The sequence below is a fragment of the Hetaerina americana genome, unplaced genomic scaffold (genome assembly GCF_022747635.1).
Source record: "Hetaerina americana unplaced genomic scaffold, ioHetAmer1.1.p SCAF_109, whole genome shotgun sequence".
In the NCBI taxonomy this organism is placed as follows: domain Eukaryota; kingdom Metazoa; phylum Arthropoda; class Insecta; order Odonata; family Calopterygidae; genus Hetaerina; species Hetaerina americana.
Window position 1 is genome coordinate 1,089,685 of NW_027286170.1, and position 25,087 is coordinate 1,114,771.

The 25,087-nt window shown below is 35.1% G+C and overlaps 1 protein-coding gene across 1 annotated transcript in view; it reads left to right on the top strand.

Moving 5' to 3' along the window:
- Ptp69D (Protein tyrosine phosphatase 69D) overlaps nt 1–20,982 on the top strand; it is a 34,203-nt gene extending 13,221 nt beyond the window's left edge. Inside the window, exons 9-25 of the mRNA XM_071599183.1 lie at nt 118–239; nt 2,928–3,074; nt 6,358–6,542; nt 6,622–6,756; nt 7,294–7,778; nt 8,364–8,604; nt 9,589–9,733; nt 11,503–11,893; nt 12,263–12,458; nt 14,175–14,310; nt 16,076–16,225; nt 16,308–16,478; nt 16,603–16,719; nt 17,353–17,490; nt 17,576–17,736; nt 17,932–18,067; nt 18,867–20,982. Coding sequence (XP_071455284.1) covers nt 118–239; nt 2,928–3,074; nt 6,358–6,542; nt 6,622–6,756; nt 7,294–7,778; nt 8,364–8,604; nt 9,589–9,733; nt 11,503–11,893; nt 12,263–12,458; nt 14,175–14,310; nt 16,076–16,225; nt 16,308–16,478; nt 16,603–16,719; nt 17,353–17,490; nt 17,576–17,736; nt 17,932–18,067; nt 18,867–18,941 — 3,131 coding nt within the window. The 3' untranslated portion in view covers nt 18,942–20,982. The remainder of the gene's footprint in view (nt 1–117; nt 240–2,927; nt 3,075–6,357; nt 6,543–6,621; nt 6,757–7,293; nt 7,779–8,363; nt 8,605–9,588; nt 9,734–11,502; nt 11,894–12,262; nt 12,459–14,174; nt 14,311–16,075; nt 16,226–16,307; nt 16,479–16,602; nt 16,720–17,352; nt 17,491–17,575; nt 17,737–17,931; nt 18,068–18,866) is intronic.
- The last annotated feature ends 4,105 nt before the right edge of the window (nt 20,983–25,087 follow it).

Genomic DNA, 25,087 nt, shown 5'->3' on the forward strand with positions numbered 1-25,087 from the left:
TGACTCTATTAAAAGTTACTGTTGCGGTATCTCCTGCAGTTTCTTTGGAATTTGATATTTCATGTTTAGATTTTGTGTATTTCTTGGCAGTTTCAACATTGTCTTTTATAATTGCAGAGCCTGGGCCTCCTAACAATGTAAATGTTTCCTGTATGTTCGACAACATTAGTAGGAAAAGTATTGTTTATGTGTCTTGGGAACCACCTATTCAAATGAATGGAAAAATTATGCATTACAGGGTAAGTCCTCTCATGAGATTTCAAATATGGTATCAGTTATTTATATATTTAAGCCATGTAGTTGTTGCATTTTGATTTAAAGATAGTACTCCTGCACGTTGCAATTTTCCTATGTGTATCAAAATTCAAGTTTTGTGACCTCTAAGAATTATAATTTTTCTGCTGTTTTCTTCTGCAAATCTCTCCAAGTGTCTCTTTTTAATTCAGATGTCCTCAGACGAAAGCTTGCCCAAATATTGGGACATATTTTGTATTTCTCTTAATTATTTCATGGGAGCATATGTTTGACATTTCATTCTTTAATTATGTTGACTCTTTATGTGTAATATACTTATTGTTAGAACACCAGATTAATCATGGAAAAAGTAAAGTATTAGTAAATATCCTAAAATTGTTATCGTGTTGAAAGTACAGCGGGTCCCCACTATGGTTTTAATTTGCCCGATGGAGCCCATCATATTTTTTTATGATATATCTTATGAAAATATTTTTGTGTTAACACAAATTATTGATAATTCATTCTTGATACTCTATTCAGTCATGCATACATAATTGAATTTGCATTGTACTTATTGTAATGGAATGCTTAGGAAAATGACCAAGGTGGCCAATTTCATAACTTGAACACATACTGAACAACTTGGTGTACTTACTTGAACCCATATTGACCAGTTTTTATTAATGCAGAATTTCATACTATCTGTTTGTTATGCTGCTGAAAAAAGCCTGCCTAGCGCAGTACAGTGCAAAGGCAAAATTCACATCAAACTTCTCAGTTTCATCTTCAATGCATGTTTGGTGACTGGCAGTAGCCAATATTTTACCGTTCGTTCTGATGAATCAAGATTGCATTTTTATTGAAAATCAGTTCAATTAATTACCAGGATCTCACTCACTCTCTTGGAAAAGTCAGGAATCAGTCACTTTCTTCAGCACTCTTCAGGAAGAAATTGGGAAGAGACCCAATTTTTTTTTAAGTTGGGACTTTGTTGCATAATATTGGAAATATTATGTGGAAATCAGGAATTTCCCATGAAAAATGCGTTCATTTTAGTTAAGAGATCAGTTCATCTTAGCCAAAGCCCATTGTTCTTGCTGGACTCTTAGTAGGACTTACTTTAGATATACCAGTGTCAAGCAAAGTGATTTCAGACGATCTACAAGAAAGATATTTAATCAGTTTTCAAACACTCAGAAGAAAAATTAATAAAAAAAGATGGCATGTTCGTTGGGAAAATTGGGGAAGTGTCGGGAATGTGAATCCAGAAAATGAGTGGCCACTCTGATTACTACCTTGACAGTGTTATTTAATTCCAAATTATAACTCATAAGGCACTCATAAACAAGGCAGTGTAATGAAGAGTGGGAACATATATATATGAATTGGGGAATAGTGGAAGCCTTTTTTCATGAATGCTACTTAAAATATGCAATATGCCACCCTGTCCTGTTTTCAAGAAACTTTTACTTTGCTCTGCCTTCAGAGCTGCCAAAGTCAAGGACTCGAGGATAGCTGACTAAATGGAACAACAGTGGTGGCTGCAGTGGGTAAGCCATACTCATCTTTGTCCACCCCGTATACTCTTTTCTTATGCAGTCGTCAAATTTTGATCTCTTGTGTGATGAAATTTTGATGGAAAGATTAAGGAATCAGATGTTAACTTTAGATACTTGGGCAAGATTGCAACATGCTTATTAATTGAAAGGGAGCAGTAGTACTCCCTGGCATCAGTGGACTCATGTGATTTTCATGATAAACCTTTGTCAGGCACAAAAGTTACATATCTGGAGAATGCAAATACAACTTTCACGTTGACATCTTGTGTCATTATGCTGGGAATGATGACAGTGCAAACCATCAGCATTATGGCTGTTTGCACTGCAACATGAATTTTTGACCCGAGTACATAAATCACCGGGGCATAAAATGCAGCAGTCAGTACAAGACATGCACAATTGTTGACTGACATGAAATTCTGGAAAACCTGTGGTAGAGGCTCTGAAATCCAATGAGATTAAAAATTTCCAAAGACACAAACAATAATAATGTGAGTATTCAGTCAGAAATTGAGCCATGAGCTTCTTCACTGAGCACATTCTAAAACAAATTTGTATTGTAAACCCATTTTAAAGTGAGGACCCAATGTACTTCGTATAAAGGTACCTACTCAGTCCTGCTATTTATAGACTCTCTGTGAACATTGTGAATAGTGTAATGGTCCCATTATTCAAGTGTTTTAAGTTTAAAATGAGTTAAAATACGAGTAAGTAACTCTGATAGTTTAAATGTAATTAGAAATTATGGTTTCTTTGTAACATTAATGGGTAAAATACATAAAACTTTTCCTTAAATATTTTTAATTCTGTAGATGTTTTGCTTGTTCTTTTTAAGCATTTTAAAGTATTATGGATTATCCTTACTTTCTGGTACCACTTCATGTCCACGACTAATTGATGCCCAGAAGTTGGACAATGATGTGGATGTAAATCTTAATGCTATAGAAGCTTAACTAAGTATTGGCACAAAGAAATCTAAATACTTAACTGCATCAGGACTGGGATAGGTAATTTTAGTTCATTCATTATTTTTCTATCTTATAAAACACATTTTTAGTTGCATGCTTTATTTTTTCAAAAAAATAGTCTGCGGCAGTTAAATTTTAATTATAGTAATTTGATTGTGCCTAGGTTATCCTTGAAGGTGATTCCATATACAAGAATGAGAAAGGAGACTGGGGTAGATTAACATTGCCAGTCAAGTCAAGAAGTGTTGATGAGACGTACCGCAGCTCTCTTTTTGATGACATTCCGCCAAACACCAACTACACTGTTAAGGTAAATCCATAATTATCTTAGTTTCATCTAGTTCTTGTTTGAATTCAGCTGCATAATCCCTTAAGCCTAGAAGTCAGCATTTTTGCTCCAGTACGTTTAAAAGAAAATTTAACTTGAATATTTAGCATTGCAATGAAATATGTTCACTAACTATGTATAGTGGTGCTGAAATTATATTAATAGGGAGATTGGATTGGTATGGTGGCTAGTGCACTGGCTTCCCATCCTTAGGGCTCGGGTTCCGTTCCCTAAGGTTGCAGAATTTTTTAGGAATTTTGGATCCCTGTTTGGGGTGCCATGAGGGAAGCACTTAATGCAGAGCACGTTATCAGTTGGATAGAGTGTAACAATGTGGACCCCATAGTGTCTTCCATTAAGGTGCCGATCCTGGGTTTACCCTCCACACCTCCCTTTTCCCAAAATTTCTAACTCGATCCAATTACCCATATATCCCTAATTATGCAAATGACCTTGGCTTCTAGTTGCCTCCCTTTATATCTGTGACAATATGTAATGGTTGAACTGAGGTTGGAAGAATCAGAAAACATGTAAAACTCCAAAAATCTCCCTCTTTGGAAAACTCAGGATATTTTGCAGATGATCAGGAGAAATTCTTCTTCAGTGCTGCTTAAGAAGGGTCGTGCCCTACCTGTTATTTGATGTTCCAAAATAGTCAACTAAAAATTCTGGCTAGGTGATGAAGTATTATGTTGGCCATAATGTTTGACTTTTATCATATGTATCATCAATTAATGTTCATCTTGCATATGGTGCCTCAGTTTTTGCGAGATTTTTATATAGAGACTTTAGTGTTGCTTCTTAGTTCCACAGTTATCTCTAAATGAGTTACTTATCTAATAAATGATTTTTCTAGTATCTGTTAAATGAGAATTTCATACCAAACAGTTCATAATTCCCTGAACACATGATATTATTTTGGTGAGACCTGTGCAACACCTTGGGAAACTGACAAATTTTTGTTGCAAAATGGGGTAAGTTCTCAATATTCATACAGGTTAATGTCTGTTTAGACTCAATGGTAGTGATCATTTATCAGTAAACAAGCTTAATAATCAGATACTTTTAAGATGATATGAATTTGAACTCATCATTGTTGAATTCATCTGAAAAATGTGCTGTACTTTAATTTTCCTTGACTTAGACTATTTATTCTTAAAGGGTAAAAATTTTGTTTCCCTCCAGTCAGTTGTGGTTTTTCTGCCCATTTTCCATGTATTGTATTACTAACAGGAGTTAAGTATGGAAAGAAATTATGGAAAAGGGTCTTCTAAGTAGAAGCAGTCTTAATTTTTAAAGAATCTTAGCAAAGTATTTTCTTAATTTTAGCATGTACCAACTAAAAAAATATTCTCATATTATTATTAGTTCAAGGATGTTTCAGAATGAATTCTATTTGTGCAGAAGCAAAGCAAGGAAGGGAACAGAAAATCCTGATGTATATGCAATAAGTTTAAGTGATCCATTTTCTAGCAAAATATGATGACAGGACTTAACCATAATAAGTATTGCTTAAACAGCAGGATAGGTGTACGTATGCATGAACAATGCCCGGGGATTCAGAAAGATATCAGGTAAATGATTAGGCACAGATTTAAGAGCAGCATGATTAATTCACATAGTTTCCTGGGAAGGCAAGTGGATCCAGATCATAATTTAGTACCAATGAAGTGTAACATCAGATTCAGAAGGATATACCAGGGAAAATGGTTTAGGAAATGGAATGTAGAAGCTTTAATTGAAACGACAAGGAAGGAGTATCAGAAGGCTGTATAGAAAATTATAAGTGAGGAAAGGGAGCTGGGTACAATAGAAGAAAAAAGGAAATATGTAAAAAAAGAGGAATCAAAATCCACTAACAAGCACATAGAAAGAGAAAGGAATAGGAAAATCATGGAATATGGATGATATGATCAGAAAGATGGATGAGAGAAGAAAATGGAAGAATGTGAATCAAGAGTTCGGTGGAAGTACAAAGAGTTGAGTAATAAACTGAGGCAGAAAACAAGTAGAGAAAAAGAAACATGGTTGAAGGCACAGTTTGAGGAAATAGAAAGTTTAAAAAGGAAAGGTGAAACTGGTGATGTATTCAGAAAGGTAAAAAAGAGCATTGTCAGGAGTGAGAAGGGAAAAGACTGTCAAACAATCAAAGATAAGTCAGGCAAATTATTAATTGAATCAGGGAATATTCTAGGCAAATTGAAGGAATATATTGAGGAACTATATGGTAAAGCCAGCAGACACAGGGAAAGAAAGATAGAAAGGGCATTGAGGGAATTGAAATCAAATAAGGCCTTGGTGTCAGACAACATTCCTGCAGGTTTTTTGAAAGGATAGGGAAATGTGCAGGGAAGAGTTTTTATGGAATAATTCATGATAGCATGTATGAGGGAGGAATTAGGCCTGGAAATTTGATCAGATCTGCATTAGTTTCCATTCTAATAAAGAGAAAGGCAGCTGAATGTGAGGGATATAGAATTGTTTGATTTTGCAGGCAAGAACAATGGGTTCTCAGGATCATTGATAAGAGAAATGGTTAATGAGGCATGAGAAGAACTGGAGATAGGAATGCATTTGGTGAACAATTAATAAAATCAGTTAGGTTTGTGGATGATCAAGATTTAGTTCTCCAGTCAGCCGAGGGGTTTTAAATTCTCCTGAGTGGGTTGGAAGGTCAGTACAATAGTCATGGGATCCGAATAAATGTAAGCAAAACAAAGGTTATCGGGTTTTTGAGAAAGTAAAAATTTGAGTTGAACATTTAAATAGATGTTCATAAACTAGAGCAGATGGATGTTCAATAAGGTTGTTAAGAAATTACTCGTTTTAACTTTGATATGAAGCTTGTTTTTGAACAGTGCAGAAAAGTGATTGTTAAAGCAGCATGATAAGTGTCAATTGGAGGCTTTTGAAATGTGGGTGTGGAGGAGGATGGAAAAGGTGAAATGGGCAGATAAGAAAACAAAAAGGTGAGTTCTATGCTGGGTGGGAAAGGAGAGATGATTATTTGGAGAAATCCAAAGGAGGCAGGAAAGATGGATGGGGAAGGAATAGGACAGGGATGTTGGATAGAATGAAGTGAGAAAGGAATTATATGCAGAATGGAAGAGTAGCTTATTGTAGTGTCAGTTGTCGGGTTGTTTTTTGTTAACAGAGGCAAATAAATGTGTTTTTGTACCGTTGTATAGGCTGTGCCAATCCAACACCTACCTTCACCAGTAGAAAGCCAATAATAATAATAATAATGTCATTTGTTTGGCTGCAGGTGTCTGGTTTCACTCGCAGCAGAACTCCAGGTCCAGAGGTCAATAGGACATGTGGTATGCCACCCACAACACCAGATAAGCTCAAAGACATACGATGGAAAAAGATTGAAGAACAAGGCAGATACCTCATCAAATTAATTTTGCCGCGTGTCTCGGAAAGAAATGGGCCAATCTGTTGTTACAGGTTATTATTTGAGTAAATATTTTATACGAGTGCCTGGTTTCAGCGTTATTATGTGTCTCATTGCATTTTTTCTTCTTAGGGTCATTCTCATCAAGTTGGAGCCACAGCAAAGTAATACATTCCTCCCAGCTCCTCAAGATGTGGTGATCACGACGTATGATGATGTTCATCATAATAAGAAGGGAGGGGCTTATGTAGCAGAAATGTTTGAAAGGTGAGCCTTGTTATGGTGAATGTTAGATGGTTCTTGCGACATTAATGCATCAAAATGTTCAACTGTAATGAACAGTCAAGTATCAGCTCTCAAAAAGATGATCATTCAATGCAGTGCATTTATGATCAGTGTGGTGATAAGTGAGTGAGTAATGTAGACCTAAGAAGGAGCAGTGGATAGAAAGCATTTTACAATTCCTTTGCCCTGGATTACATGATAATGTAGGAAAAGTGGTGATTTTTTTCTTGCATCCCTCAACCAATAATTTTGATTACCATTGCGCAAGGCATATTTTAAGGGGGAAAAAGTGTATGCTATGCCCTGGCAAATGTGGTATCTGAAAGTTCCTGCTTGATGCAGGTCTCCTCTCCCTCAAATGTTTGAGGGAATACAATATTTGTTGGCTCTGATTTTTTTGGCCTGGCATAGCTAATGAAATGTAGATTCAGAGAATTATGGTTTGCCATTGAAAAGGAAGTGAATTAATCAAGATTTTTGTTCCACACAGTTTTTAATTGCCTCTTTTTCTCTCTCCAGTGACAAACTTGCGAGTGAAATTTTCCTGGGCGATGGCATCACTTCAAACGTGGAGACTAGTCAGTGCAGAGCTTGTTTGGCGACGCAGCCCTCTCCCGAGGAAGTGCCCACCCCTACCACTTTTATTCCACTCCCCACCAATGCACCCACCAGCACTCATGCACCATTTGTTCCTCCCACTACTCCCATTCCACCTCCAACCTCAGCCCCGACCACTCGGAATCCCATGACTCAAACCACCCTACCTCCCAGGACCACAACGTTTGAGGTCATTCTTAGTGAAACGAATGTGTCAAGTTCAGAACCACCGGCTGCACTTATGACTGACATGGTAACCACTGCAGAATCATTCATCACCCCCTCCACCGATTCTGTCATCTCACGGGTATTAAGGGAAATAAAATCGGGTAGGCCATACATGACACGTGTACAAGATGGACAGTTGGACATGAACAGTAACTACACTGGATTCATTGAAATTACAGGTTTGTTCCACGATATTTAACAATGAAGTCAATACGGACTCATGGCTCCCATTTAAAGTTGATTTAAGATACTTTTAAATCAGGATATCATTTGTTGACATTTAGTGCGAGTATTCATGCTGTTGAATGGATAAAGAAAAATTTAATTAAGTTGCAGTTCTCTTAAGTGGCAAATATTTTTAAATGTTTTGTCACAAAATGGAACATTTGTAGAAGAATAAACCCTGAAAAGAACTAGACTAAAAGTATATTATTTATTGTATTTGCAGTATGGCTATGGATACAATAATGCTGTATATATTTTACTCTATATTCTTGGATGAAATTTGCATGTTACAGTGATTTAAATGCCGCCGAGGTACGTAATGTTGAGTGGTGTAAATGGTCCAGTATTTCATTGATATTTAATGAGATCTTAGCCAACAGTTGTTGAAAGGTAATTCTTTAACTGTTATACAATACAGTGCTCATTCAGTTAGTCATTCAATGAATGGCTTAAGAATTTAGACATGATATGGCTAAAAGTGGTGTCATTTTGGTAAAAATAGTAAAAGGATTAATTTACTAAAAGAGGGCAATTTTCAGTTCTAGGACCAGGCAACACTGTGTACACAGCATACAGTGATTATTTTCCACAGTTAAATCCTGGGCCTCAAGTGGAAAAAGCAGAGTCCTCTTCTCAACTAATATCAATTATCCTGCAAGTGCTTTGTGGCATAATATTTGTGGTGCTCATTCTTCTGCTTGCAATATGTCTACTGCAGCGATATACAAAACAAGTGGCTGAGGCACAGGGAGTGGAAATGACCCTGAGAAATTCATTTAGGTAAGTCAATGGTTATCATTTGTATTATTATGGCAGTTCATAAAGGGTAACTCAATTGCTTAAACAAACCAGCAAGTGTTTTAGTGAGAGCAAAACAAAGTGCAACAGTTAGATGCCATTGTTTGATTTTCAATTTTTTGTAAAAGGGAGCTGATCACTTTGTGAATGGTTTATTGTAAAACAGAATGACAGGTAGAAAATTTTGCAGCCTCTAATAAATGAAATCCTTAAGTTAAAGATGCTGATATCTCTAGGAGTGCCCTTCATCACATGGAATTTGTAAGTGAGGTAGAGCTAGAGAGAGGTTCCTGGATCTGATGGGAATGACACGAAATTTTTTCAGAACACTTCGGGAACACCTCTTGTGTAATATTGTCGGAGATCTTTGCAAGAGAAAAATTTTGTATTAATGAATTTTTTTATGAGCATTTAAGGCCATTGTTATTACTGAATGCAGCTTGTTAACTGAAGAAATGCAACTTAATTTGGAGTTGAGCATATGTGAGGGAGAAGGTACATTCAAATTGTTCCTTAAGAACTTGTTGGGTAATATGACTCATGTTCATCTTTTGATTCAAGGCTAGTAATGCTTAGAGGAGTCCTTGGGTCGGCCAGTGACCTCCCGGGTACCAGGTATCATTAGTTGACCCTGGGGGAAGTCTCTCATGATGATAAAAATTTTGTAATTCACAAAAATAAAAGGTGACTTAAATTTAAAAATCAAATTTATGCTATGCTTAGTAATTAATGGATGAGCAGCCAATGGTTAATAATTATGCCCATTACATGCTGATATTATAAGACCAGAGATATAGTATATTCATCATTATATGAATGAAGTATTGCAAAATTTTAAAATGCCTGAAAAATAATGCCATTTAATCATCATTTATTATCTTTGGCCAACTCCATGAGAGTGACATTTGAATTGTTATTTATTATCCTTGGCCAGATCCATGAGAATAATATTTTGTCTATTTTCAGGCATCTTTGTCGTGGTTTGCGTGGTGGGCATGTATTAGTTTCTTCTAGTCCACCAGACATGACTCCCATTTCCAAAGAAAATTTGGTTACAGCCTTTATTGAAAGACACCGTGATTCAGATTATGGATTTCAACATGAATTTGAGGTATGCAAGGTGAATTATTCTATTATTCTAATAGCATGATATCACAAGATAGAATATTAATAAGAAATGGCATATTTACGCAACCCAGTTTCATAAGAAATGGTAATTCTTCCCTCATATACACAGTCTTAATTGCAGGAGTCCCAACCAACTTTCAGATTTGGCACAGCTGTGGTTCACTTAGTTTGATCATAGTGAAAGAAGTTGACATTTGAGCACTTTTGAGTTCTCCATAATCAGATAATAATAAAGTAAAAAATAATCACAGTCAAACCCCGCATCTTTTATGGATGGATATTTTTAGAAAGTACTTTTCAACGAAATATTATAACTCTGCTGCTTGCTTCTGACTCAAAACAGTGATATTATCAAAATTTGTATTAAAGGAAAACATTTTCTATGTCTGATGGGAGAAAATATACTTAGTATTTTTCCATTGAATCGGCTTGGTCTCATAGGTGAAAGTTACACCTGTATTTCCCAGGAATTGAATTTACAACATTCTCATATTTCCTATTCTACAGTATCACCGTCAAAAACATCATAAAGGTATGTGGCAGGAGATAATTACGCACCAAAACACTTTTACTTAAAATGCTTTTCTTCCTATCAACGTCAGACAACACTATTCTGATCATTTATCATTTGTGAGATAAATGACATCTGCAATTCATCTGTTCTATATCTCTTTAATTTTACTGGCATGATTAATGTTTCTACCATATTATGATGGGGCTAATAATACATTTTCAACATCATTACTAAAGAGAGAGCGTTCCAATTTAATCAACAATTGGACCTTTGCTCCGTTCAGTTATATGGAATGTAAATCATGGCAACTAAACAGTTATGGAAAAAAGTTAAGGAATAAATTTTGTCTTCTGCCTAAATGTTTCACTGTTCATTTTAGAGTAGTTTACTGATAAATAAAAGGGTGTTGCTTCAATAGTTTTATCTTCTGTTAACTGGAGAAATTATTGCTTTTAGCCTTCGAATTTCTTTTTCTTTACTAATTCCACAAATTTAAGGTGAGGGGAGTCTTTGGATAAAACTGCAATCTATCATTAGTGACAGATTATGTCACCCATCCCTGCCACCAAAATCACAAAGCAGTCACTAGCATGAAGCATTACTGTACAGATTTATGTCCTGGGACAAGGTAGAGTTTGTGAATGTCTTTAAGTCATAAACCTAGGCTCTGCACTGTTTATCGATGTAGCTAGTAACAGTTTTTCAGAAGAATAACAAAGTTGCTAGGCAATGTGTATGTCTATTTAAATTGAAAATAAACCACTCGACTTTTTTCAATTTTAATGTGAAGACTTTCCACCAAGTGATGCCAGAAACTGTTTTATTTAATGTGTATATCTAGTAAATATAGTTGAGTTAATGATAGTCAATGATTTGAATGCACTTCTACTGCCTTGAATGTTAAAATATTGTACTGAAAGCTTAGTGGGATTGAAAAATATTTTTGAGAATGAACTGGGAACACCGAATATATTAGCATTCCTTGATATTAACCCCTGGTAAAAACTATGCTGAATTTTTGTTGTAGAATGCATGAGGAATAATATGTATCATTCTGTTTTAATTGAGAGTGGAATGGAAAGTCCATTAAAACTCCATTGGGTCAAGAAGTATAAAAAATAAGTGAATTATTTGAAGCATATGCATGAGGTTATGACCTTTTCTTCATTCCAATTTATGCTACCTATTTCGTGTTGCATGTAGGTCTTTTAATCTGTGTTACTTTCTCTCTCATTCAGCTCCTGCCAGATAGATTTCCTGACAGGACAACGAGAGCATCTGAGGCAAGAGAAAATATGTACAAAAATAGGTATCCAGATATTAAAGCATATGACCAAACACGGGTGAAGCTGTCTTGTGCTGATAATGTGATAGGAGGAGATTATATCAATGCCAACTTTGTGGTTGGTTATAAAGAAAGAAAGAAATTCATTTGTGCTCAAGGACCTATGGACAATACAGTGTGTGATTTCTGGAGAATGATCTGGGAACAACATTTGGAGCTCATTTTAATGCTAACAAACCTTGAGGAATACAGCAAAACAAAATGTGCAAAATATTGGCCTGATGAAGGTGACAAGGTTTTTGGTGATATCAGCATCACACATGTACAAGAAAAGAGATACTCAGGTAACTTTGCAATTCTTTGTGTGTGTTCATCAACGAGTATTTTGATATGATTCATGATGTGGTGCTATTCTGGTGTAGTTATATGGTAAATTTCATTCATTCATTGCTTTTTTCATACCTAATTCTGTGGTAATCAATAAGTAAGTTAGGTTTTAATTAATTGGTGAAGTAAGATCATTTCATAAAATTCTTCTGGAATGCAAAATTTGCACATTCAAGGTGTGGTGATGGTGGCTTCTTGTCCCATTTCACTCTGCAAAGTAAACCACCCAAAACCTACAAAGTTATAGTATCTAGAAAATTATATTACATACTCTACTGTATTCATTTGATGTAATGTTCAACTGATGTTTTTCTTCTTTTTTTCAGACTATATAATAAGAGAGTTAAAGATGACTCGAACATTTGTCGACAAAGAAAAGGAGGAGAGAAGTATCATCCAGTATCACTTCTTGGTCTGGAAGGATTTCATGGCTCCAGAGCATCCTTCTGGAATTTTGAAATTCATCAAGAGGATGAATGAAGCCTATTCATTGGAAAAGGGCCCCATTCTTGTGCATTGCAGGTAATATAGTGCTTCTCTTATAAAGAAGCCTAATGACTTTGTTTGAATCTACCTTTGTCGCTATCATATTTTCAAATTATGCTAAAATACTCCGTCAGGAAAACATGTTTCCGAGCACAGCATTTTAAACAAAAGAGATAAGTAATGTATTTCTCAACATAATTGACCCTCGGTTATTGTGGCACTTCTTGCTATAAGGTTAAATTCATCAAGTGTGCCCCAGGATATTTCTGTCAGCTAGGTGACGGGAGTGACAATCTGACGCGAGGCAAGGCACCTGTAGCGAAGTGTCCAAGATGTTACTGTATTGTCCATTTACCGTTTCTCCTTTTTGTAATTAATTGATGATGATTCCACATGCATCCAAAATAACCGAAGCCATTGCCTCATCCGTCGATTTCACCATCTTTGCCAGATTAGGATTGCCTTTCCACTGTTTTGGCTGTTCCTGTGTCTCTTGAGTGTGGTAGTGTGTCCATGTTTCATCCGCAGTTATATATCAATGTAGAAACTCTATCAGGATTTCAACGGGAAAGCGCCAAACCAGCCTGCTAATCAAGCATATGGTTGCATTTATTCTCCTCTGAGAGTGAACAAACCCGGCGGCCATCTAGTAAAAAAAAATTTCACACAATTTCTGTGCAAAATGAAAGCACTGTATCTTGTGATATGCCTGTAGTCTCAACTATTTCATGAACTTTGATTCGTCGATCACTCAAAACTATATCATGGATTTTGTCATTAATTTCAGAGAAAGTCACTTCCATTGAATGTCCCAAACAAAGTTCATCATTTATGGATGTGCGACCAATTTTAAACCCATTTACCCAATTGAAAACAGTCACAAACACAGGAGTAAATGTGCCATGAACTTCATCCAAGTCGACTTAGATCTCTTCTGATGTTTAGCCTTTTAAATAGAAGTGTTTAATCTCCGCACAAAACTACTTTTTTTCATTATTCTAAATAAACAGAAGTTTGTTGCTTCTGTCGAATATGAAAATGAAACCATGCGATGGATATATGAGCTGAAACTGAAAAGCTTGTAGCTGAGACTAACAACAGTCTAGCAAGGGATGAGAATCACTAAAAGCAAGCCGTTTCCGATGCTACTAGCACCATCTCTTGGATTCTTGAAGGAATTCTTGAACTACTGTGGAGGAAATGAACCGCATCAATAATGTTTGTATAGGTCTCAAGATTTTAGATGAAAGACGGTGTTGTCTTTAATATATTACCGACATGGGAAATTGACTTACTGGAATTTATTATCCATTTTTCATGCAGGTCATCTTGTTCAGGAATGCTATGAAAGTGGAGTCCAGGTGAAGAAAGTGTAAATGATCCACACGACATGTAGATGCATTTTTGGCCTAGTGTTGTGTTGATATTGGCTTAATGGACCTAAACTCATAATTAAAGCTAGCATATGAATAGAGTCTTGCACAATCAGTATCAGTTGTTTTTTCTTCTGATATGAAACCAAGCGCCATCATTCATATGACTATGCTGCTACCATTTGGAATCATGAGATATATTTTGTTCCCAAATTGACAGTGCACCCTAATGAAGCAGTTGCTAAACTAACTCAATGTAGATTTTCCCCATTATAATATAACAGTGACCCCGCTATAGATGCCTCTACTCTATGATTCCCTATATAAACATTTTCCAAGTTATCATTTGCACATGCGTTCTGTGTTTTCTATATTCTAGTGCAGGTGTGGGTCGAACAGGCACATTGGTGGCCCTCGATTCTCTACTTCAGCAGTTGGAGGATGAAGGTCAAGTGTCAATATTCAACACTGTTTGTGATCTCAGGCACCAGAGAAACTTCTTGGTCCAGTCTTTGGTAAGCCATTCAAGAGAGTCAAGGGGATGATGAGTAACTTCGAATAGCACGACCCTGTGGTTCTGCTGTGATCTAATTCCATAAAACTGTTAATGGCCATGAATATTTTTTAACAGTTCAGCCAACATTTGCATAGGTCAAACAGACATTTTGCTGGTTGCTGTATTCACTATGTCTTGTATGATGAACTTGTCTGTCGGACCTGATTTTAGTTTATTTATTCCTTTTTCTTCAATGGGCTTATCACATTTATCCCTGTTATCATGTTTAGCTTTTACTAACACTGCATTGCCTTTATCTTCTTTTTGAATGATAAGGGTTTTGGGCCTTAAGTTTTGCTTAATTGAGTTTAGTGTTAAATTCTGGGAATTGTCCTGTAGCTTTTATCTTAAGTTGCAAATGGGCCTTCAACTTTAGAGCAAAAGAGTAAATATTTATTTAAAAAAGGTTCAAATAAACATTTTCTCTCTGTAGGGGTTCTTTGCAGTCTCCTACAAGGTTTTTTTGTCTTTTATAGAACTGGAATATTTGGAATGTATGTCAATTGTTGTTCCTGAAAGGTTATGTCATCACGTTTGAACTCATATTTTGATAGATTTATGATTTTTGTTCCAAATTAATTGTAGAGTTGGATGGTGATTCAGTTTCAGTAGGAACAAGATGCCTCTTAAGTGCTTCAAGTGCTTGCAACTTTTGATCAATGTTGACTTGCTTTTAAAAGTAATCTCTCTGATTTTTTGGCATTTTTATCATCCAAAATCAGCCACTCTACGCAATGAAGTTTTAAATTCAGTTACACATAGAATAATGATAGGTAATGCATCCCTGTTTACACACAACTCGTGTAGCTCTTTCCTCCATTGGAGGTTGATATACTTCAAGATAATGTCTTTAAAGATGCACTGGCTGTTGAAAAAGATGTTCAATGCTGCTATCCTTTAGTTGATGGAGAGTCCTCTGTAGAAGTTGGTCTTAACTGCATTACAAGCATGCATGAGATAATTGGTTGTTTAAGGCACACTTTAGGGAATCAATTCATTTTATAATGAGTAACTTCAACTTTGCGATTCCACTGTATTTTGTCTAGACATGGCTAAGGTTTTGGTGTTCAACGTCGTCATTCCACATTGAAAATCAGGTTGTGTGTAAGTTAAATTCTGTGAGATTGCTAAGTCATAGTTTTTCATTATAAAATTAATCAATTACATAAGTTCGCCCCTCAAACAACCATCATTGGAATGCAACAATTTCAAAGAATAAAAATTCTTCGCCGTGACCAGGATTCAAGTTCTAATCCCTTGATGTCTGGTGAAGTGCTTTAGCCAGTTATGGCGCCAAGGCATCCTCCAATCATCTTTAGGTTTAATGGGGTCTTGTGTTTGTGAAAAATTTCCTCGAATTAGGGAAAACTCTGGCCATACACTGAAATTTCTCATAATAAAGTCAGTTCACACTTTTTCTGTTGTATAGAAGTGTATTTATCATTGAATTAAATGCTGATAACTTCTGAAAAATGTGAGAATGGGAATTGTAATAGATTACTTAATCTGAGGAGGTTGATTCTAAAAATTGCAAACTCATATGCATTGCCACTAATTATAATTTTGACATAAATGAAATTTGATTGTAAGGTTGATTTTCCTTGTGTTAACTTTCTTTCAACATCTTACTTATTTAAAATATTTCACATCCTTTAATTTTCTGTGTACAATGATGTAATTAGAGTGAGCTCATGTAATTCTTTCTTCTCTCTTCACATTTGCAGAAACAGTACATTTTTGTCTATAGAGCTCTGATGGAAGTTGCTCAATTTGGGGACACTGAACTTAAGATATCAAAATTGAAGTCAGCGGTGGAGAAACTGCGTCAGAGGGAAAATGGGAAGGAAAAATGTCAGATGGAGGATGACTTTGAAGTAAGTGATAGCATAGATCTGATATTATGTATTTATTTGATTAAAAATATTGTCAGGGACTAAATTTTTCTTTTATCCGCAGAAAATTAGCAGAGTTATCGAGGATCGTAAGTCCTTTTCTGTTGGCGGAGGTGAAGAGAACAAAATGAAAAACAGAAGTGAACTTGTGATTCCATATGATAGAAATAGAGTAATTTTGACACCTGTCCCAGGAAGAGAACATTCCACGTACATAAATGCTTCCTTCATTGAGGTGAGAGTGATATCGTTTTTTGTGATTTTTTTCTTTGTCTATTCTCTAGTGTGCGTATGAAATTTCTAATTTGATCTTATGAAGCCTTAATTGTCTCTGAGATTTGAACTACTTATCTCTCCAGGGATATGACAACTCTGAATCTTTCATAATAACTCAAGACCCATTAGAGGTTACCATTGCGGATTTCTGGAGAATGATATCAGAGCAAGGGATCACCACGTTGGTCATGCTTTCTGATGTAAGTAGATAAAAGTGTTTTATTTTTCTTGTCATATTCTGTTAACTCATTATCGTTGCACATTCTCAATTTTGGGGTCAAAAAAGAATAGATTCTGTGGAAAATTTGTTATATTTAAAAAATGTATTAATTTTATTTCCTGGGTTCCAGAGATTTTAAAAGTGTTAGTTTACTTTGATTGCCTTACCAGATAGGTAACAGATAACCTTTCATCTATGTTAAAACTTGTAAAATGTTATTACAATAGTTATGATTATGATAGGACTTCTCCAGACAGTAAAAATGAACCCATACCATAAAAAGATTTCTGAGGGGTTTTCTTTTCATTCCTTGCTCCAAGGACTTAAAACGTTCCGGCCCCACCCTTCTCCCAAAATATTTGCTTGATGAGTGTAGTGGCATTCTATGTATCTTGTCTCTGAACTGAGTCATGAAGTTAGGGAGGGAGAGCATAAAATGCTTAGACCTTAATGGTTAGCTATCTAATCGGGGTGTGTCCAGTCATGTGTATATACATATATGGTGAAAATATAACCCAGACAAATTTGTAATTTTCTAATGTATTACAAACTGTGCACGATCAGTTAAATCTTACTATTTCATTATTGTGCTGTTTTGCATCTATTAATGCAGCTCGGAGAGGGTCCCAAAAAGTGTTTACGTTATTGGCCTGATGATGAAGTTAGCCATGATCACATCAAAGTTAAATACATTCAGAGTGAAAGCTGTCCTTACTACACCAGAAGAGAATTCAGCGTTACAAACAGTAAGGTAAGGATTGTGATTGTAATTAAATTTATGCTGCCTCTTTTTCCCGATATGCAGTCAACGTAATTTTTTATCACTTTCTTTTTAGACTGATGAAAACTTTATTGTGACGCAATTTCAATACAATGGCTGGCCTACAGTAGAAGGTGAAGTGCCAGAAGTTACAAGGGGCCTCATTGAACTTGTAGATCAAACACAGTCACATCAGGAAACAAATGGTGGAACAGGGCCCATCACAGTTCATTGCAGGTAAATGAGCGTCTGGTAAAAATATTATTGCATATTGGTAAATTTTTTGTTATGTGTATCTTCATAGGAAATTCATGTATGGTATAAAATATGCCCAAAATTCACTGAACATGCAAAATAAATATTTATTTCCTCAAATCTTGACTGTATAGAATGTTTATGTGACTTTTGCTGATATCAACTCCTCATTTTCAGTTGTGGTGCTGAACGAAGTTCAATTTTTGTGGCTCTTAGTATCCTGGTGCAGCAGATGCGCACGGAGAAACGAGTTGATATTTTTACTGCAACTCGTAAACTTAGATCTCAGCGGCATGGAATGCTGCAAACATTTGTAAGTGGTGGTTTATTCATTAATTTTGTTTATGTTTTATTATGGGGTTTACTAGGAATTACTATGGCTGGTTAGTCATTTGTGCTTAATTTTGGTAACATAGCTGGAAAAAATTTGCTGCATAGACAATATAATTGACACTATACTTGTTAAATCACTTTGGGAATCAGGAGATCTTTCGACTTCCATCCACAAGTGCTAGGCCCAACCCCTGTACCAAAGGTGAGTTGCCAGCCTATTGAAGTAGGCAGAGTTGTTGTTGTGGAAGCATTGTAACATTTTTCCGGGAAATATAGTGACAACCATCGAGTCGTGGGTCACATGCACGAATTTGGCTAGAACTGTACATATGAGAGGATACTAAATATTAATAATAATATCTAGAAAGATTTGCTTAATGTGATGGTTGTGGTGTGATTTTAAATTATCTGTGGACAAACCCTAGTTTGGGCCATATGGTAAACTGATTGCTTAGAGTGCTTGGCTACTGACTGGAGTGGCCTGGTTCAACTCCAGGTGATGCCTGTAGGCACCCTCAGTATCTCTAAAGATGTGTGATCTTTTTAGTACCCACATCCACTGATTTGGTGAGTAACTTAGTCAAATTTTGGATTAAACAAATCCCTTGAAAGAAAAGTGTTGAAGAGATAACCTGTTATATTGTGTGTGGGTATCATAGGTGAAAAGCGGACATTATTGTTTTTCCAGCATTAATGAGTTTAATATATGTCCATTGTATAAATATGGCTTTAAATGGTGAAATGTGGTGGTTCTAATTGAAGTATCTGTTTTATTTCAGGCTCAGTATGAATTTTTGCATCGTGCCATTGTAAACTATGTAGACTTGCATCATTTAACTGAAGAAGAGTGCTGAGTTTAAGTGGTGAGCAGATCATGAATTGAAATTGTGGCAATTGATCAATTCCACCATAAATTGGAAATGAATCTCTTGAGAGACATAGGGAAAGCATTTCACTGCCAGTGAGTCTCTCATAAAAATCAAGACGTGGCACAGTTTTATCGGTAATGTTTTTTCTGAGAAACTTCATATCTTGGAAACAGACATGAATGGTAAAACATCATTTATGCTCATTTATTTCTCTTAGCTTTGCATAAATGTGAATGGTCAAATGAAGGAATTATCCTTTCTAAATAATATCATATTACAGTGTTTGTAATTTTATGTGATAGCTGAAATCATGAGTAGACAAAAGAATGTCAAAATATTTCATATTAAATGAATGAACAAAGAGCAAATCACTAATACATGTTAAAGAGACTGGTTTTTATTTATGTGGATTTCTTTAAAATTTTATATAATGTATTATTGGTACTAATTTATTTTGGTATCCATATTTTGTAACAATTTAAAATGTTTATACTGTTCTGCAAGTGACAAAACTTTTTTGACCATATTCTTTATACCTAAGGATTGTGCTTAAATATGTTTCTTAGTATTTTTAAGCGAATTTTTGTCCAAAGAGTAAAAATTTAAGATCGAGGTAGGCGTATGTTGCAAATGATAGTACAATTTCAACATAGATCTGAAGCTTTAACCAATTAATTTGCATTATTGGTGCCATAGTGTCATTTTTACATTATTAGAGCTGGTAATTATTATGTAGCAATTATCCTGAACTGTAGGAGAGTATGAGCAATTTTTACCCTGAATTAAGCTTTTGTTGGTTAAGCTGCTGCTTAGTTCATGGAAGAATATTACTCAAGGAATTGTATTTGTTATATTCATTTGCATTGCTACTCATTTATGATAGACTCATTGCTTTCATTTATGAATGAAAACTATGAACATGTTTTATGTTTTCAGATGAAGCATATACCATTATGAGCTTTCTTTTAAATAATAAAATACTAAATAAGTTTTTCAAAGAATTATTGCTATGAATTGCTATTTGATGTATTTTTAAACTCAGTTAAAAGTGTCCTTTTCAGTATTTTTGATGATATATTATCAGTTTCATAGTTGATTTCATTTTTGAAATATAAATGCTCATTTCAATGCAATGAAATTTGAAAACAATTTTCAAAGTACACCACATTTTAATAAATTATCAAGTGCTAAAGTGATATATTAATTATAAGTCTACACTCAATTGTATTGACTGCCTTTTTATGTGGCATATTTGGTGATATTTTAGTTGCCTGTGCAAACTTAAATTAAGGTGTGAAGGGCAATTTCTACTAGATGGGCCATGGAAAGCATATTATGCAGGGTGCCTATTTGGGAAAACTTTTCAGATGCCAATAATCAGTGGTGAATGATACCTGTTGTAATTTTGTGGCATCTCTCTGAAAAGTGGCTCAACTGCCTTGAATGCAAACACAAGTATTGTAGATGTTTTATAAATCATGAAAGTGTTTAAACTATTACATACCTGAAATGTTGAAGATAAATGCACAAGAAGCCATTGCCATACTCTATGAAGTACAATTTTATTTTTGACAGTAGAAGTTTGAGTGAATTTTTGAGATTTGTCATTTGTTCTGTAAGAAAGTATTCGTGCCAAATTTAAGTTCATATGCATGGGATTAACTCAGTGTTCTGGGCAAAATATATATTTCAATGCAAAACTTCATCACATTGTGGTTTTCAGAGTAGTTTCCTTTTTTGATATCTATTTGAAGATAGATATCATTGAAACAAAGTCATGTCTTTCATTTTGATACCTTTCATGTTTGCTTTTGCTTTAGAACAAAGCTACTACATATTTTATATACTGTTACATTAGTACGTACACATCTCACATGCCACTGGAAAAGTATCTTTGTTTAACCTATGTTACCCGTATTTCAAGTGTGCATAGTCCTAGTCTTGGTCACATTACATGAGAAAAGAATCCAGTGTAAATAATGTTTCAGATGAACAGTTATTGCGCAGTAAACATATGTAGTATACACACTCACACACACATATATATATATATATATATATATATATATATATATATATATATATATACACACATATACTATATATATATATATATATATATATATATATATATATATATATATATATATGTATGTATATGTATATATATACACACACGTCTTATTTTCATGTATTATTTTTATCATACATTGTATAATTTAAACACCTGCATGTAACTCATGTTGTTCTTGTGTGAACTTTTGTCTCCGTTATCTAAATCATTGTCCAATATGCATCAACATTTGAAAAGTTAAAATGTTTTCTATGCCTAATAGGTAAGTGCAGGGATGGAAGACTGTACCTATTGGTGAATTACTTCCATTTGATAAATTCTTGTAGTAAACAATGTCATAGTGTACATTCAGTGTCTCCTTGAAATCGTACTGCACTGTAATCTTAAAAGCAGTTGTAGATGACTTACAATTAGTGCCCCTTTCCCAGTAAATATTTTCTTTTTATATGGCAACTTTTTTGTAACAGCAAACCAATGGTCGATCTACCCATGTCAGGCCTCAGGAACATTTTGATCAGGGTCTGTTTCCTGTACATCTTTAAAATGGATAGTTTTAGTAGACACTTGTGTTGACATAATCAAAGTTGACATACTGTTGTCTCAACCATTTCATTGTGATTTCATGAAACTGATACTTCACAAAATATTTCAATGGGGTGTTCCATATTTTTATGTGAAAATCCTCATTATGTATTCAATTGGGAGATTTTGTGTGTGTATGTGATCAAATTTTGGAGTCAAACTGTGCTATCCTGTGCTGTTAGTAGCATAGTTAACAAGTGAAGTGAACAAACATTTTGATCTGCATTTCATCCTTTAATCACATAATACTTCCAATCTTTTTGAGCCCTGTGATGTACCAGTAAGAGATCATCTTGTATCATTAAATCATTTTTGGCCATGATTATTTGGCTTGTTATTTACGCATGATCCAGATAATGTGTGTGTGGTTTGCAACTAAATAAAATGAAAGTCTATAGCATAGTACCACAAACTTTTTAATGTTTTAATGGTATTTTTTAATGAAGTTGTAACATCTATTACATGTTAAAAGTGTTTTTAGTTGTTATGAATCCAAGTTTCACCAATGGATGACATTACTAACTTTCAACAGTAAGAAAAGATCTGAAGATGTTTATTAAGTATCACCTCATTTTTCTCTCAAAAATACTAAATTTTTGCAGTTATTTCAATGATTATACCATTTGTGTTTTGAACTCCATGTATATAGATCTTCTTGTACTTATTGTCTAACTTTTGTTTCCTAGGTGAAAAGATTCATCTTTTTTGGCAGTTTTATGATCATTATCATGATGAGTGTAACACTTTCTAATCACCGCAGTTTCTATATTATGGCTGATCACAGTTCAAATTTTTGCAAAGCATTTGACAGGAAATGAATTTCACATGAATTACTTTCTAATCACCGCAGTTTCTATATTATGGCTGATCACAGTTCAAATTTTTGCAAAGCATTTGGCAGGAAATGAATTTCACATGAATTGGAAGTAACATCTGAGTATCATTTTTTTGTCTAAAGAACATTTTACCAGTGGTGAAAGAATATATTAATTTAGTAGCATTTGTTTTAAAATTTGTGCATTTGTGGCCAAATACTTGAACCCTATCCATCCTGCTACCAAGCCTCCCAACATATCTGATAATTTTGAGGAACTGCCCTGCCTATATTCTCAAAGGATGGTGGAGGGGATTTTCCTGTCTCTCTATCCCCTTCTGCAACCGATCAAAGGGCCCATAACCTCTGCACTAGACATTTGAGGGTGTGGTAGGGATGATCTATTATTCTTACTATTACTTCCTCCACTTATCGCTTTTCTGTGCTACATCTCAATGTTTGTTCTCATCTCGTTCCATTAACTGCCGATTCATAGAGATAGTCTAGTGGGTAGAGCATTCTGCACTCTTTGACAAGGTCCTGGTTCAAATCCTAGGGAATCAAATTCCAAACTGTTATTTTCGTGATACCATGGGCTCTTTCTCAAAGCTAGAAGTGGATTTACGAGGCCATTAAAAACAGTATTAAGTTAAAAGTGTAAGCTAACAATTCTTTATACTCCATAATGTAGTTTAGTAACAAGTACTGCATCATTTATTACAGTCAGCAGACTATGTGCAAATTACAAGGACTTTTAAAATGGCTTGCAGCTTTGAGAAATAGGCCTGAGGTGTTTCTAGGAATTTGTAGGTAGTTCTAGAGAAGAAATTGACCTACACTAGTTTACTATGCGCACAATTTAGTACTTAATGGTGGGTGATGTCTAACAAAGAAGTATTTTGGCCTAGTAGGTGCTTCATTAAAATTTTTTTCTTTCTACCTGCAACTCTATGAAAACCGCTGCCTTTGTGGAATAAGTGCACTTTGTAGTGAGCAATAGCAGTGATGAGAGAGACCCTTCTTCATGAAGTTGGTTGAGATACTTATTGACTTGACCTGATCCAGGGGTGGCTAACCTATTTTGAGTCAAGATCTTTTCATTCAAATTAGTTGCATATTATTTTATCCAAATTGCTTTCCACCATAATCCCCTTTCATGTGTCAAAGATTACTCACTGTATTGCCTCATAAAATATTTAGCCTAGGTTTCAATGCATGTCATCTTAAATCAGGTCAGGAAACTTAGGTCATTTTAATAATTATTTTGTGTGCAAATACAAACTATTCTTTGAGTCATGGATTGCTTCCACAAAGTAACTCTAGAAACTACATCGTATAGTTATACCCCTTTCATATTTCAAATAAAGTACAGCAACAAAATGCTCATGCCTGATATTTTCATTTCACGTATGCTTTTCTCATATGTAGCCAACATACCTGCCTCCTCAATAAATAGCTGGGTAGAGGTCTTTATTTGGGCGAAATAAATGAATGTATGTTGGAGTGAATTTTCTCAATGTTTGGCACCAAGTTTTTCCATATGGGACCATGGTGGCCTCTACAGGTATGTCTCTTCCAAAAACTTTTTAGCTAGTCTATGCTTCAGTATTATTTATATGCAGAGAGAAGTCATATTAATATGGTAGTCTTAATATTTCAATGAATTATAAAGAGTGCCTTCTCGTTTACTTAACAAGCATTACAGTGATTTCTTACCATGGTCCACAAACATGACATGTGTAAGTGGTTGCTTGTTACTCTTAGAGATGTTGAGGGAAATAGTGGCAGCTTCTGAGTCGACAATGACAAATGGGTCGACTAATTGAAAGTTAGATGAAAGTGGTCCCCTCACTGCCTATTCCTTGGTGAAGTGGCTTCAGAGTTGTCTTGCTCCATTGGAGTGACCATTACAAATGGCTGTTTCACATTCAAAGCAGGATTGAAGAAGGCATTGGGAAACTGCAATTATTTCCCAAGGCCTATTACGTATGTATGAAGAGGTAGTTTGGGGCCTTGAGCAAAGACAGATTGATTGACACTTGAACATGGTTTGGTAAATTTCAAGGTTCTAAAACTTGGTCTTTGAGGAAAGGGGACAAGTCGTGATTCAACCGTGGGTATGGAAACGAATAGAGAAAATTAAATTGATATGATGGAAAAAAAGCGCAATAGAAGTGTTATGAAAAGGAATTAAGTTGGGAGCAATTTGATGTTGAAGACCATGGTAAAAGAGGAAAACGTTGGGCAAGGAAGGACAAGCTGGGACATTTTGGACGGATGTAGAAAATAAAGAAGCGGAAAATTTGTGTATTGTCATGTAGGATTGTCAGGTGAAATTATTAGTATAGTAGTGGTGCATAATATTCACTTATTTCTTCGAAGCCTGATTCAAGACGAATGTTTAACAAAGTCACAAGAGACATCAGGTTTAGTAGTAAATAAAAAATATTTTGACCTGCAAATGTGGAATGCAAAAAATTGCTTCTCAGGCTAACAGTTGGCCATCGGTGATGTGTATGACGGATGTGGTAAAATAATTCGATCGGTGTCAGCAGATTGGTCCGGAAAGTGAGAGATTAGGCATGTTTGAGTTTGCTATCTTGAAACAGATGTCATAAAGATGCTCCTATCACACGCAAATCTTGATAACGTATCTAATGG